General features: G+C 39.5%; 1 protein-coding gene across 1 annotated transcript in view; it reads right to left on the bottom strand.

The window, feature by feature from the left end:
• pik3cb (phosphatidylinositol-4,5-bisphosphate 3-kinase, catalytic subunit beta) overlaps window positions 1-16,781 on the bottom strand; it is a 56,986-nt gene that overhangs the window by 17,594 nt on the left and 22,611 nt on the right. The window contains exons 3-7 of the mRNA XM_008426230.2: window positions 10,647-10,842; window positions 7,972-8,200; window positions 6,204-6,433; window positions 3,169-3,348; window positions 2,204-2,371 (exon numbers count right to left, since the gene is read on the bottom strand). Coding sequence (XP_008424452.1) covers window positions 2,204-2,371; window positions 3,169-3,348; window positions 6,204-6,433; window positions 7,972-8,200; window positions 10,647-10,805 — 966 coding nt within the window. The 5' untranslated portion in view covers window positions 10,806-10,842. The remainder of the gene's footprint in view (window positions 1-2,203; window positions 2,372-3,168; window positions 3,349-6,203; window positions 6,434-7,971; window positions 8,201-10,646; window positions 10,843-16,781) is intronic.

Below are 16,781 nucleotides of genomic sequence, written 5' to 3'. Positions count from 1 at the left end.
ACAGACACACCGCAACAGTGAGGGGGATCGGCAGGTGGCCGTGATGTTACGCCAAGTGGATTTGCGAGGGTCAGCGGTCAACGGAGCAAACAGCATCACATGACACCTACAAACTTTGGACATGACTAACTACCTCACTTCCTGGCATCTGTGTGGTTGAAATTATCATGTGAGGGTGAAGATGTATGTACTATATTTGTCTGAATGCTTCTTTTTCAAGCATGGTAGTTCTATTTACATCATTTAAATCCGGTATATTTTTCTGATTATCTGTCACATTTCCATCTACAAAGCAGAACATCAAAGTTCTTTACATGTTCAGAGATCTTACTTAATCATTTTTGCTACTTTCACAAGTCAACTTTCTGTCAGTTTTCTTTCTGGGCTCTATTGCGAAACCTTGGTAGCTGTGGTTTATGGTGAACGAACAGAATCAGAATGTTTTGTTAATGAGTAATGTCTCATGTTAACTGCAAGACCTCATCTCCACATCTGGAGTAAATTCCCATCATTCATTGGGACTGAACTCATGATAAAACAGGACACACACTTCTCAACAAATATGAAAATTATGAGGTTTGTTATAGTATAAAGCAGCAGGACATTTTTTAGACCCTCACTGTAAACTACAGTTGGGGAAATAAGTATTTAACACACCACTGATTTTTCAAGTTTCCCCCACTTAAACGAATGAAGAGGTCTGCTTTTCATCACAAGGAAATCTCAACTGTGAGAGAGCATGCAAAAATATCAAGAAAAATCACATTGTATGAGTTTTACGTAATTAATTTGTATTTTAATGCATGAAAACAGTATTTCATGACCTCCCAACCAACAAGTGTTCAGGCTCTGTCTTTAACCTTTGTGTTCAGAAATGGGGTCCAGCCGACCCCACACACGTAAAACTTGCATCATTTTCCACAGTCCTCTACGTTTGCCTCAGGCCTCGCATGCACAAGAGTTAAAAAGCCTCCTGTCCTCCATTCATTATCTGAATTAATTCCACCTGTTTGAACTTTTTGCCTGCTTAACAAACACCTGTCTACACACACAATAAAATCAGACTCCTACCTTTCCAACATGGATAAAACCAAACAGCTGCCTAAGGACACCATGGAGAAAATTACAGACCAGCACAATTATTAGAAAATGGCGGAACATTAGTAATCGAGAAAGTTGAAGGATCTACACCTGCTCATTGACCTGCAGAGAAAAAAAAGTTACCATCGTGCTTTGGGTGTATTTTCTGCAAAAGGGACGGGGGATGAGGATGGACCATGCATAACCCTTTGGAGAAAGTTGAAAGATTGGTATGTAGGAATGGGCCAGAATCTCTACTGCAATGCGCTTAAACCTGCTCAGAAACTATAGAAAGCATCTGACCTCACGAATTGTAAGCAAAGGTTTCTGAACCAAGCATGCAGTCCTACTATTCTATTGTATCGAATACATACATCATGTAATAAAATGCTAAGTAATTCTTTTTAGATTCATTCTTTTAGAGTTATACCTGTGCTGAAAATTACAGATCTCTTCATTCTTTGCAATGGGGAAACTTGGTGGGGCGGGGGTTACATAACGACTCACAAAGTGTGATATTTATCTTCTCTCCAAGCTGAACATCACAGGGAGATCTACAGCCCAGCCGGCGTCAGAACCTCACCAGGAGTCTCTCTAATGAAGGCCAATTAAAAACAAGTGTGACATTTGAAATGCGGACGCTGGCGTTGAGCTGCGATGTCACTGTGCACCTGCAAGCGGCAGCAGGAGTCGCTGATCCGCTCTGACGACGTGGCGAATGCTGGCAGGGTGCTGCAGGCACGCTCTGACATACTTTAAATGCTGCCTCATAAAAGGCAGATGGCAGCTGCCAAGAGTGTTTACTTGGTAAACCTCCGCACCTGCAACATTCTGCCCAGGTGAATCAATCACCCTGTGGTGTTTCAGCTATTTTAGTGCGTAAACACTGCAGGATATTAAAACATTTATGCTATCTAGAGTACATAGAATATGTTTTCACAGTGGCATCAGCATCCTGTCTTCATTCAAGTCAAAGCTGTGCACAGGCTATAAACATGAAAACTAATTCAGGGAAGGAAATTAGTTATTTGAACTGTCACAAATAAAAACGATTGGCGTGTTAATTTGGGAATTATAAAGGCTGAAAAGACAAGACGGTTGTCCACAGCTGTACTGGACTAACCGTGGGAACTCTTCGTTTGGGAGGTAGTGGTAACGGTGGGTTGGAGGATTTGCGGCTGACTACGGCACTGATGGCAGACATTTCCTTGTCGAACATCTCTTTAATGGTGCTGGTGTGGACCAGGGTGAGGTGAGGATTCTCCTTGGCTTGAAGGCATGTGCGGATGTACTGTGAAGAAGACGAGAAGAGGGCATGTCTAAACTCACTCTAAACAAAAACTACAGAAGATCCAATAAAATCTGACAAAAAAAAACAAAAAACTTACAAACTTAAATAACTTTCACAAGAAACCAAGCAGGTGCTTCAAGAGACAAACTTTTAGAGAAAATAATCCCCTGTACAAATACTTTTAAGTTCAAACTGGAAGTACATCAGAATTTGTCATATTAAAAAACACCATATCCAGGAGTGACACATAAAATCTCATCTGAATATTTGTCTCTGTTAAGAAAAACAGAAACTGCAAAAACATGGACTTTGTTGGATATTTTGTCTAGCGTAACTGCTCAAAGACAACTCCTTCCCTGTGACCTCATATGCAGCTAAAACCTACTTAAAAACAACCTTCACAGAGTTACACAATATATGTCTAATATATTGTCATTGAAATGTCAGTGTGTGCAATACACATATCAGAGTGGACTGACTGGAACCTAAAATAATTGGCTAATAGGGTCACAGAATTATGGAAGCACATGAGAAATAGAAAAAAATGAGAAAATGGTGCTATTCAAGTCATTTGTTAAAAGTGGCTGTATTTTTTCATATCACAAAGTCAGGAAAAAAATTGCAGTCACTTTTTTCCTAATATCATGCAGCTCTATTGCTGAATGACTACAGAATATGTGAACTCTCTGCGACTCTGTCAGCTTTTATATGCTGGTCTGGCTGCAGATTTGTTACATAAATCCAGTAATTAAATGTTTCTTGACCCCTGAGATCAGGTCCAGTGTGTCTCCACTGACCTTGTATTGAATCAGAGGATGATCTCCACAGAGGAACTCCAGGCAATGGCTGACTCGGAGCACGTACTGACCACTCCACTCCTCCTCCTCAGGTGCGTGAGTGATAAGCCACTTCTTCACAGCCATCTCCATCAGCTCAGAGGGGGTCCAAGACGACGACACCTTCAGACTTGTTGAGTCCTACAGAGGAAAAGGCCAGCAAGAGAGGAATGAATTTCTCATTGCCATTAGACAATCCAAGATTCTTGAAAACAACAGTAATTATCGTTTAGAAGTCGGCTCGCTAGTTTAATTCAGAGCTGCATACTTTAAAGTCCAACACTAGGAAGTTGAAAAATGGTGCTCAACAACATTCAGAAAAATCCTGAAACAAAAAAGAAAATTTTTTTTACTGTGGTATAAAAAGATCATTTGTTTAAATAAATGCTTTAACTCTGTTCCTTGAGAATTACAGAAGAAATGCCTGAAAGATAAAATTAGTGCTCATGCCTGTCATAATGACAAATTTTGTGATAAACCGTAAAACTGTTGTTTTGAGACCATTTTCAAGTATTATAATGATATTGATATAACAGTGTAAGTTTGCTTTGTCAAAGATCAACAAACTTATTCTGTAAAGAACACTGGAACTAGAAGATATTTTAAGTATCCAAAAACAAACAAACAAACAAAAAAAAAAAAACAAACAGAACAACCAAAAACAAAAAGTGAAATGAATTATGTTTATGTGAACAAAATTGACCTCTAAATCATCAATATTAATCATCAGAATAAAAATTATTGAGATAATTTTAAATTATCAAGCGACTAATCTATTGCGACAAGCTTACTCATGTATAGAGATTTTATTCCTGCCTTAGAACGAGGGACTGATGAGTGTTGAATGGACCAGAGCAAAGCGGACTCTCTCTCTCTCTGTCTCTCTCTCTCTCTCCCTCTCCTAAAATGTGCTTAAACACATCATCCACACTTTGCCTATTACAGTGTCCACTGAAGCCTCTCGCTTTGTTATTTATAGCCCACTGACCTGATACCAAACATAGAATTATAATTTCCTGGAGGTTTAATAAAAATGTCATCCATTAATAATTAACAGAACATGGCCAGAGCCACTATGGGTAGTAGCTCTCTCCAAACAATACCCAACAATAAAAACCTTCCGAAAACATGTGAAGGAACTCTAAAGCAACCCCGATGATTTCATCGAAACAAAGTTCAGGGTAAATCTAGGTCACACACAATAAATCACACTATCACACTTCCTGTCTGTAATGCAGCTTATTGTGTCTGACCTCCAAAATAAGACTTCCTGCCTACATCCACCTGAGCGCACATGAACAGCTGGCCAGTCTTTGTGTATGATGTTAATCAAACCTGCTGGATGGAGTCTAGAGGAACAAGACGCTGTGTTTATAATTTAAGATGATATCGCTTCTGTATGCGTGGTAAGGACACAGAGATGAGTTATGAGGAGGAGACGGTTCATTTTAATCAGCGATCTGCTCCCTTGAGCTGAAATGCTAATGTAAGTGAGAGTGACAGAGAATGGCATAATTTCACTGATGGTTTTGACCCACTTAGTGCCGTCACATGTCTTGATAGTTGGGATCAGTCGTGTGTGTGACGCTGCCAACTGTGGGCAGAAAACAGGCTTGAGCTTCAGTAACATGAGCATGAGCTGCTGGGGTCACATGGTTTCTGCTTTGTACTCACACAAGGTGGGTTTGTGTTGTGTAGCAGGGCAGAAAGTCACACTGTTATCCAAGAGATGGAATAAATCAATACCAGGCATCCTGTGGGTTTGGCTGAAGGGTCTATTAATACACCAATTTATTTGATATTGGTATTTTATGCCATACTAGTGACATTCTCAATGTAGCCTAGCATAAAAATAACTCGGCATTATCGTATCAAAGTAAAATTAGCTAATCAGTAAAATATTAAAAAATAGTTAAATATCTAGTATTTTCTTTATAATTTTTTGTGTTTGATATGTTTATAGATTTCTTAAAGCAGAGGATGCATATGGGTAGGAATGAAAGTTATTGTTTAACGAGTTAATCTAAAGTTGATTGATTTAAGCCATTTTCTTAAAAACCCGAGTACTGACTGAATAAACATAAAATGGTAGTTTTCTCACATTGTTAAACTTGGACATATTTATAAACTACAACAGGCACCTCAGATTAATGGGGGAAAAAAAATAAAAAGAAACGTTTATACATCTGTTTCTCTTGAAGGAATGTTAAAACTTCGCTCCATGAAGTTTATTCCCAACAGCCTCAAAGTCAGCCTAACTTATTGGCACAAATTACACTTTTTCCACCATGTTGCAATTTTTCTGTCTTATCTCATCTGCTTTTCTGTCATCACACCTTTGCCTTTGTATCACATCATTAATTTTTAAATGAGAAGTTGCTGCTATTTGGTATGCAGCTCGGCTGAATGATCGCTATTTAGGTGAAACTTCAGGAGGTTGTTGAGTGTTTATATTTCTAAGCAGAACCACATAAAATAGATTTTTTTGGAGTTGCTTTTGAGCCAATCAATGAAACATTAATCAACAATCTGATGTGCACTTGACAAAATGTCATGTTTCAATTGTTGACTGTGTGTTCTACGACTTTATATCACGTTTTTATGATGTAAAGCACTTTGGAATGCGTTGTTGCCGAAATATGCTATGCAAAAAAAAAAAAAATTGATGATTTTGCATTCCACACCGGACTGTTTGGACCGTTTTTCTTTCCCGTTCTGGTATAGCCCCACCATCTTTGTTTCTGTGTCAGTTGGCTCAGCTTAGGGATGACCAGCAGTTCCCTCTGCTCAAAGGCATCCAAACCATAACATTAAAAGAAGCTCTAAGTGAACATTATTTATCGAATGGAACTAATTTTAATGTAAAAAGCCATTAATCAACAATTAATCGTTAATTCCCATTCCTAAGTCAGGGCATTACCTGTTTAGACCATCACTTGAGTTGGGACAGGGTTGATAGGATATCAATATGGGAAAAAAATATATGTCTGACTCACCTGAGACTGGTCAAAGTGGATGAAGACTCTAAGTTCGGCTGGCCGGTCATTGAGCCCATCTGTGATAGTTGTCAATGCTGCAGGCTCCAGCTGCGGCGAGAAACAGGCCTGCAGCCACTCGTTGCATGTCATCATTTGCACTCGTTGCATCTTCTCTTCACTGAGACGAAACATCTTACTGCGGAAGTCCTTCACCTCCTGGTCATTAATGCCATCCAGTTCATGGAGACCTAAAAGAGAGGACAAAGATGAGATTTCATTATGTTACTCAGTTTTTATTTCTTATTTGCACTACAAATCATTGGAGAACATGGCTCTCTTGATGATAACATGCTGCCATTTAAAGCTTTTCAGCATTTTATGACTGTCAGCATTCAGCCAAGATCTATGGCCAATATTAGCTGTTAAAATATAGGGGAGCTGTGTGACTGTATTGATGGTGTTGAAAACACACTGGGTCATGTGATTGTGGGCTGGTGTGCTCAGCAGGATGAATGGCCATCCACTCATGCCTGCAGCGTTCCACTTTACTTCAACAAAAGGCTTTAAAAGGTTGTGCCAGAGCACAGAGGAGCCGGGGAGGAAGAACTATCAATATCGCGTGAAGTCTCCATCTATAAGACTCAGAGCTCTTTCTCCTCCTTGCTGCGTATTTCTGTGAAAATGTTTGTTTTGATCATAGGCGTTCCAATGTCCGATGTTTTGAAGTCTACCAAAACAAGGCATCACTTGACCATCTGGACATTGAACAGTTTGAAACATATGCTGAGCTTCTTAAAAAGCAACTGCACTCATTTTGTTTTTAACTTACGATGTTAGGAATGCACGATATATTGCCACCAATGGAACGATATCGGTAATAGATTTTAGCATAATGGTAAAATAAATAAAACTGGGGCATGATATTTATTTCCGTCTTGGAGGGGGGGTGGAGGAGTTTGGTCATGTGACAATAGCTGACCTTAAAAATTGGGCAAATTGGAATTCCAAAAATACATTTTCTTTATGGAAATAAACCATTTAGAAAAAAAAAAGCTAAAAAGTTTGGGATGAGGTGTTTTTTATTTCACAAAATACTTGCAATGGACCTTTGGTGACGTCGGCATTGTGGTCATTTTTTTCAAGGAATCAAACGTTTCTTCAAATATAAATATTGACAAATATTGGTTACAGGTTATAACAGCAATATTAATATCAGTTATCAATAATGGTAGAAATGTTCAAATTTGTACACCCCTCAAACATTTTAATGTGCTGATGTTTGATGTTTTCAGTTTTCTTCCGTACAGGAAGTCTTGAAAGGTGTTGCATAGATAACGTGTTACTTAATTTCCTAAGTATAAGAATGTATTCTAATGATCGGAAAGCTGACATAAACCATATGTTTATGGAACTTAAATAGGTCCAAATGAATAAATTGAAATTTTAAGTGCCTAATGAAAGTTCTTTTGTCTCCCATTTACTGGAAAACAGCCTGCAGAATCTGAAGTAACTCCTTCCGCTCCTCTAAAATGCAAGGAGAAATCACTCAATGTGATGCAAAACTTCTCGTCAACCAACATGCCTTCCCATTATCCACCTTTAGGCCAGATCTGCTGGGTCAGACTTACTGTGTGCAGGAAATCACTCACTGCCCAACATACCAAACTAAGAGGTTTTCCTTCATTGAAGATGTCTAGCTGAGACAGTCAGTGAATCACTCAGCAGCAGTGGCAGCTTCCCTTATCTGCCACTTTAAATGAAACTCTTCCATGCAGCGTTCCCATACCTTTTCCAATGAGTACTCCTATTTTGGAGTCCAGCAGGCGCTCAGCTCGCCCACAGTTGCGTGTCACCAGCTTCAGGACTGGCAGAAAGGGCCGAACGTCACAGAGTCGGCGGGTTTCATCCTCCAGCTCTTCGTGCACAGCTGCCTGGTTGACACATTCGAACATGTGGCTTTCCATTTCGCCAAGGGAAGGAAACAGTGGGAAGTTCTGAGCCTGCTTCCATAAGAGCTGAAAAGGAGGAGAAAGACTTTTAGCGAGATACACCAGGAGCTTTGAGACACAATAAAACACTTTAATGAAACAAACAAAACAAATTAAAGAGATCCAAGTTAAAAAAGAAAAAGTGGAATAAACATGTTTGTTGGTGTGTTTGTGTCTACATACATAAAATATTGTGTTTTTCCAAATAGGAGTTAGATTTAAATATGGTCATGCGCTTGAAGGTAATTAATTTGAGGCTTTTAAAGATTTATATGAACATTTTTTTAAATTGGGATGAATGAACAAACAACTTATGTTGTTTAAAAACGGGAACTGGGTGCACAGTTTTAAATTTATAGGGAATTTTCTCAAGCCAAAAATCACAGAGCACTTTCAAAAGGGTTGGATATTCTAACAAATTAATGTTAAACTGGTAACCAGTTTATATGTGGGTTTGGGACCATTTCCAGTTTGGACCATGCAACACAGTCTGGGTTTCAATTCTCCGAATTGAACTGTCTCCTTCCGAGGAACAATCCATTACCTGTCAAAACTCAAGTCTGTCAAACTTTTGACTGGAATTTGCACCTGTTATGATAAAAACAAACCAAAAAAAACAACTTTTGTACAAACTGTTTATGGTCAGACAAACACTAATCTGTCCAGAACGACACAGTGGCGGTATTAAAAGAGCATGGGTCTGTTTTCCTGCCAGTGGTACAAAAGATTGCTACCTTCAAAGCAACGGTTGGATAGTTAAAACCTGGGAGATATTTAGGTGTAATGAATCCCCAAAATACATTAATTTTGGTTAATGTAACATTAAACTTCTGGATTGGCCTCTATACTGAAGGAAATTGAAATACCATGGTTAAAAGTCAGCCTGGAAACCAAGCAATTCAAATGAAATATTGAGCATAATTTATTCCAGGAGATTTTAAAGCCCAACAAAAAAAGAAGGTCTCTCGTTACATCTGCAACATTTGGCCAACTATTGATTCTAGTTTTTGTATATGAACAAGCCTGTATGTGGAAAGTTGACTCCAGAAAGATTAGAGAAAAATCACAATAAAGACTCACCCAATAGTAGTTTTACCATGGTGATGACATCATTCAAATTATATATTGTACATTAATATAATACATTAATAATGCCTTGTGAAGAGTGTGTGAAGGTGTCCTGAGATTTTTTATTTTAAAATTAAGAGAAGCACAATAGGTTTTTCAGTAACTCATGTGTTTCCCAATCAGGAACACATGTGACTAAAGAATCAGCTCGTTGGGTGATTCAATCAGACCAGTATGTTTACATGATTAAAGAGCCTGTCCCCCGACCACTTGTTCCCAGGGTGGGAACATGCATTTATTAAGTCTTAGCTAAGGTATAACACTGAGTTAATCAAGAATGAATCAAAATGCATTTTGATTATTATTTTATTAAGAAATTAAGCAAAGAATGTAGCAATGACTCCCCTGGCTAGTCCAGGGAAGTGAAGAAAAGATGAAGGTACATCGGTTTTAATATCCACCAGCCCTCTTACAATGATGGGAGCAAAAGGGAAAATCCCACCAGTTTCAGTTTACTTCACAACTCTGGTATTTTCACCTGCAGACTGTGACCCTGGATGGTTCAAACCCTGGTTCAGAAATACCTTTTATTATGCGTTTCCAGTGAGCTGCCTCCATCGTGAAGGGAGCTTTAAAGCTAACATTGTTTGCTTGACTGATTGATTGAAATAAAACAAAGTTTTGGCATAACAGCTGTCAGAACAGCACACATCAACCTTCCTTGATATATAATAGTTTTCAGATTTATCATAAAGGTGTGCCTTCCAGGAAATAGTATCTACCTTTACCATAAATGACTGCATATGAATGCATGCTCAGTCAAGCATAATCTTGTTTTTTAGCTGTTTGACCTCTACAGGCAGAAATACTTTAGCATTTTATCAATGATCAAGGAAGTATTTCAGCCTCTAGCAAAGTCAGAGTACCCTTCGCCTTCCTTCTGGACGCCCTTTATAAATGTAGAAGAAAAGCTCTTTTGATGCTTTGGCACAGATTTGTGATGCTACGTTGTCAGATATTTGTGAAAGTTGCTTTATGTTGATCAAAGTAGTAAGGGGAAAAACATATCAGGCAGGGTGACAAATGTTAAATAAAACCAGAAATGTTCCAAGGAAGTTGAGACATTAGTCACCGTAGCACTATTTAAAGTAAAAATGCTGACAGAAGAGACAAAAACCACCGAGCAGACCACAGCAATCATCACAGTGAAAACAAGTACTGGATCATGCCTGACTGACTGATAAAGTGTCTGATTTTAACTTTCTGTGGGCTGCACTACCACCTGTTTCACCGTATGACCTAAATGGGGTCTGAATGTATAAAAAAATAAAAATAAAAAAAAAGGTTTAGTTGAGCCTCTAGTCTCAGCTTTATGAGTTTTTACATTGTCAGACATCCCTCTCACCAGTTTGATGTGTTGAATTGTAGCCTCGCGGGGAACATCCATCTGGATGTAGATGCCGGTGGGCAGCAGGAAGTCCACAGTGATCTGATCCGGAGCGTGTCCGGCCAGGGGCGAGTGGGCCGCCCATATGTCCAGGAGGTCTGTCATGGCAGGAGGCATGGCAAGGGGCACCTAAGACCACCTCAACCATAAGGACCTAAACAAACAGAGAAGAGAAACAAACATCTGGGTTATAGCATTTTCTTTTTTGAGATAACTGAAATAAAAAATATAGACGGCTGCATATGTTTTCCCTGTTGGTTTTTTTATTTAAGCAATCATCTTGATGATGAAAAATCAGATAAACTAGTTTAGGTTATTGTGTGTTTTGGGGAAAGATGCACAGCTTAAAAGAACAAAGAAAATCCTATAAGTGAAAGACCTGAGACCAAGTGTGGTTTCACACCTGATACTCCAGTAAACTCTGTTCAATTGGGGATCAAAGTTGCAACACTTGTTAAATTTTCAGCTGGTGCAGTTTGCTTTCACACTGCGCTGTTAAATGATCCAAACCCTTTGAAAGAGCCATCTACCCTCTTGCTACACCAAGAACCACTGAAGGAAGAAACATGAAAACCTCTGAAGACACTGAGCACCACTTCCTTCTTCATGCAAACAAAAATGGAGAGGCACCAGGTTTTTCTTTTGTCATTGGTATAAGACCACAAGCCGAGTCTCCCACTAGTGCTAGACTCCTGAGTTTGTTTTGGTTAAATTTACCCAGAATGCTCAATGCTATACTTTGTTTCCTGCTTGTGTAGTGGTGTACAATCCACTTGCATCCACGTATGCATTCGAACCGCACCAGAGTTTGCTTCAACCAAACAGAGGCCGACTGGAGATCACTTTTTTTGTTGATTGACTGGATTGGCCTCCAGTCAATCTTACTGAATCTTACTGAACACGCAAAAAAACAACAAGAAACAGCGCTACACCGTGTAATAAATTCAGACAAAATGATGAGTTTCAACTGGACAGAAAAACAGCAAGCCACCAGTCAGATGTTTTGGACTGCACTAATTTTTTAAGAAAAAGTTGTACAAGAACAATCTGTGTCGCTGTGTTCCTGTGAGGGCAGCACTGTGCCGAGTCCAGCGGGAAGTGGTTGGGTTTCATCTGGATCGGGTCCAGTGCTCAGAGGAATGCCTGCTAAGCAAACAGAACAAAAAGTTCAGCCCGTCTTTGCCCTCATCTGTAAACCAGCTCCCTTGAATAGAAAACACTCAAAGCTGCACACATACAGTAAGGTAGACTGTTTCTTAAAACACATGCCAACATATGGGCTTCTGCCAAGGTAATTATCAAGAGCATGACAGGGTGAGGGCATGGAAAACACCACTTCTTCATGTCTAGAAAGTGTCTGAGACGGTCCCATCTGTGCAGTAACAAAATGTCAAAGTCTTCTGTGTAGAACAATAGTTCTCTCTTTATTCCTCAATTGTGAGATAAGTGAAAATGGGAAATCAAACACCTCAGTGCTCACCTGTGGACAAGCAAACATGCACACAGCGGCTCCACTGTGCAGAGTGGAGATGGCATGCAGGAAGCTGCTTCCCAACATCTGCTTTAAAAACAGCCTGGTTTCAATCTCCTCAGGTGTACGATCACACCACTTCCACCTGCAGTCACGACCTCATTCTCAAGCTGCCGTCCATATCAACTCCTCCTCTTGTCCTCATGTCCATCTCCATTTTGGCTCCATTAGGAAGCGATAGCCCTGATTGCCTCTAATGGGCTGCTCTCCATCTGAGTTAAGTGCTCAAGCAAGCAGCAGACGAGCTGCAGAACGCTGCGATGTCTGTGGTGCATTTGAAGCTACAATCTGGGGCACTTAACATCATCAACCATGCAAATGGAAACAATGCCGCAAGTGAGTCTGTGTGCTGTTCAAACAGTATTGTTGTCAGAACATCGCACTTAAGAAGTGCTTTCCACTTTAAGCATGTCATAAAAGAGGACAAAGATGCAAAAAGGGAAAAAAAACAAAAGGAATGCTTCTGCAACCACAAAGCTCATACAGACTGACTCAACTGGACATAAACAACACAATCGGCCATTCAAACCCACAACCAGACAACAGCAAAGTTATACCAAAGGTGCCCAGTTACAAACCTGAAAGGTAACTTGACGCCATGTCTGTGTGAAACTTCAACAGCTGTGATGAGACAAAACGTGCTGATGCATCTCCACTTTTGAGTTGCTCTTAGCAATTACAATGATTTAAACATAGATCAGCTGTCTTGAAAAAGCATTAATACCCTTTAAATTGTATCACATTTAAATACAATGCATAAATAATGAACAATAGTGAAGTGGGAGGAAAGTAAAACGTGATTTTTAAAACATTAACAATAAAAATCAAATGATTTATCATCTGAAAAGTCTGCTGTGAATTTATATTCAGCCCTTTCTCTGAAGTTACAGCCGATGTCAGTCAGATTGGGCATTTTAAAGGTGATTTCCAGTGTTGGTAATCCACCATATTTAGCAGTTTGGAATATAAACTGAACATTATTGGTCTCATCTGACAAGAGTGCCTTCGTCCACACGTCCGTTACTCCATTTTGTTGATGGCTACTTCTATCAAGGCCAGAGAGGTGGTTTGGAAAACTAAAATTTGTCCTGGTCTTAGATCACCTCAACTGACCTGTTAGAAGTTTATTTTTCATATTGGTTCTGGTCTGAAAGGTAAAATGGGGCCGATATTGATTACAAATATTTATTTCTATCTTGTTGCTGTGTGTTTCAGGAGGAGAGGGGTAAATAGTTGTTCATGTAGCATTTATTTGGTAACGTCACAGTTACAGTGATGCAGCAGAGAATTGTGGGGTCTTTATCTAAAAGAGTGAACTTATTTCAGTGGTGTGGTCATTTTTCACCACAGTGCAGAAAGAATACGAATATCGAAAAACAATACTGGCACAAATTTTTCATATCCGTCCTTCCCTACAACAAACCTGTGAGGCGTAAGGAGGAGATTTTGATTCAGACTGAGATTAAATTACACAGAGATGGATTCTATTTACAGATTATCTGATTTATGAAGATAACTGGATATCCTGAATTTGATTTTGATGTGTAAGGAGTGATGTGTCACAACATAGTTTAAAGATTTTATCAAAAAGGTGAAAAACAATCATTTTCTCATTAGACACAATTATGCACTAAGTACTTTGTGGTGTTCTACCACAGAAAATGCCCCAATAAAATACATATGTAATGTGACAAATCTCAAGCAGCTTCTCTCTCACTGTCTGTACACGCACAGGTGAGCAGGGTTACTGAGGATGTGGTGGCAGACAGCCAGAGGTCTGCCGTCGGGTTCAGGTTTCACAGGGAGGAGAGCAGAACAAGTGCTTCTGCAAGATCACGAAGACGAGGGTGTTTCATGTGACAACAGAGGAGAGAGAAGGGATACGGTAAGCATACGGTGGGTGATGCAGGCAGAAAATACAGGATCCTGCAGGCGTACTACAAAGAGCATGTCGTTTGAGGATGCAGAAATATGACTTCATTTATGTGCTTCTTCTGTTTTCTATATGCAAACTTCCAAGGATTAGGTAACAACTTCAAGTTATCTCTAATTCAAAGTTGCCGTTTTTGTTCAAAGATTTCCTCAAGTAGACAGAAGACAGACGTTCTTTGAAGAAATGTTAAAAAAAACCATGTCATCTTTGATTAGTCATCTCGGGTAAATGCAACAACAAGTAAACAAGAACTGCTTTAAATGGCCTTTCGTTGACAAAGGTAATCTACAACCCAGTCATAACCTCTGACACACAGGCCACACTTCACTAATAACGCAGCTCATAAAGACAAAGTGAGTCTATGCTTCCTCTGAACTCAGAGGCATGTTTTGAAGGCTTTCATGCACAGATGCATTAAACAGTAAACAGTGGTGTTACACAGCACTCTCTCCCTACAGCTCTCTGTGTGTGACAGTAAAAGTCCTGTGAGGTTCACTACAATGGAGTGAGTGTGTCCACGCGTCTTCCTGTGTAAGTGATTGAAAAAAAAAAAAAAGGAGACAAGAAGGAGGGGGTGGCGGGTAAACAAATGGTGGGTGTGTGTAATGGGTTGTGGTTGCTGATTAAGGGTCCTATGACACTTTCAGCTAAAAATAAGATTGACAAAAACAACGGGGGAGAAAAAAAAAAGAGGATCTGAGACCTCTTCACCTCTTCTCCACAGCCACTGTACGACCGTAAATGACAGTGCAGATATACAATGAGGTCGGCGGAGTCAGCGTTTCCACTTCTGGGAAGGATGGTGTGTGTGTGTGTGTGTGTGTGTGTGTGTGTGCGTGTGTGTGTATATGTGTGTGTGTGCACACGCAAGTACATTCGGTTCAGAGTGTGTATTTCCAAAGACAAAATCCATGTAGTCATAAGAGGACACCGCTGGTCAGACAGTGATGGATAAAGATGCCTGAAAATAAATCTAATTTAGTCTTTTATTGCAGCAGAATAATGTTTCACACTACAGATCCATTTTGAAAAACCCTGCTATAAATATAGCGCATGCATTTAGCAGGGGAAAAAGTTAAGAACGACACATTTTTAGCAAAATCAGACGTACAATTATTGGCTTCAGAATGCTGTTATTTGAAACAATCTTCTGGTATTATTACAGTCTGCCCTGACCAAAGCAAACTTTTCGAGTTAATGTCTCACTAGTCTACCACACTCCCCATTTTTACATTTGTGACGGTAGGCCAGTGAAGGTTATTTGTGGCATTTCCAGCCCAGAAAACAGGCGGGATACACGACTCCAAATTATTTACAAAAATGCTGTCTATTCACAAGTTCTTCTGGAGAGGGCATCTAAAATATTCAAAGAAAATAGGGAAGCTAAACACCACGATGCTACCCAACTGGCATTGGCTGGCATTTACCATTTGCAAAGTTGTCAATCCAGGAGATGCATTTATTTTCTTTGGCACTGATTGTTTGAACTGATTGATTGAATACTGTAGGTATTTGATTTTGCAATTCTGCTAAGGGCATATTAGGTTATTTTTGTTGTCTGGCCTATTAAAAACAAACATTTCTAAATGTTTCTGAGGGGGTCTTATCCCCGGGAATACCTGGGGTCCATTGTTCCAATAATCCAATAATAAGTGTTCCAATAGTAAATGTGCTCAACTTAAAAATTGGATTTAATGGAGATTACGCCACAAGAACATTATTATTTTCCATACATCTTTTTTAAAGGTTTCAACAAATCCAAAATATGCGAGCCGAGTAGATCAACGTAGAAAAATATTTGTTGATTTTAATGGTACACTGAGAATCTTTCAAGTAAAAAACATTAAAAAAAAAGAATAAAATGAATCATAACCATATTTTCACACCTTTTGGCAGGTTTGTGCCACCCCCACCACTAGTCATGTTTCGCTTTCAGCCACCAACCATAGTGGAATGAAACAAAACCCTTCTCGCCCCACAATTAAACAGTTTATTCTCAACTTCACACATCCATTTCATACAAAAACAGCTTCATCTGAAACGTCACACAAGAGGACACACAGTCATACAGGCAGCAGGTGCTCATTCCACACAAAGACATTACTTTTATGCCGATAACTCCCAAACTCCATACATGCCCACATCAGGTAAGTGAGCACACAGGTGTATCTGAAAGCATAATAATCAGTTGAATCCTGTGTCTATTGTGCTGGTGGATGAATAAGCGGTCAGCTGAGGTTTGTGCGTTCAGCGGTGGGAGTGTGTAGATGTGAGTCATCCGTCTTGGAAAACTATTGCTCACTGTATTTAGGAGTGCATGTAGGTGGTGGCTGAAAAGAGTAAACATGCTGTCATAATGGTCAGTTTAACACCAACAACTAGTCGCAGTGACTGACATGTTTCGCATGTTCAAGCACAATTTTAGCAAAAAACCTACTTATCATAAGACATTATCTTTCATTTCTTAGATTTTCCATTCAAAAAAAAAAAAAAGTAAGATCCGCCCCTGTGCCTTAAAAAAAAAAAAAAAAAAAGATCCATCCATCCATCCATTTTCTTCCGCTTATCCGGGGTCGGGTCGCGGGGGCAGCAGCTTCAGAAGGGAGGCCCAGACTTCCCTCTCCCCAGC

The sequence above is a fragment of the Poecilia reticulata genome, linkage group LG13 (assembly GCF_000633615.1).
Source record: "Poecilia reticulata strain Guanapo linkage group LG13, Guppy_female_1.0+MT, whole genome shotgun sequence".
In the NCBI taxonomy this organism is placed as follows: domain Eukaryota; kingdom Metazoa; phylum Chordata; class Actinopteri; order Cyprinodontiformes; family Poeciliidae; genus Poecilia; species Poecilia reticulata.
This window is presented reverse-complemented; position numbering and strand designations above follow the sequence as displayed.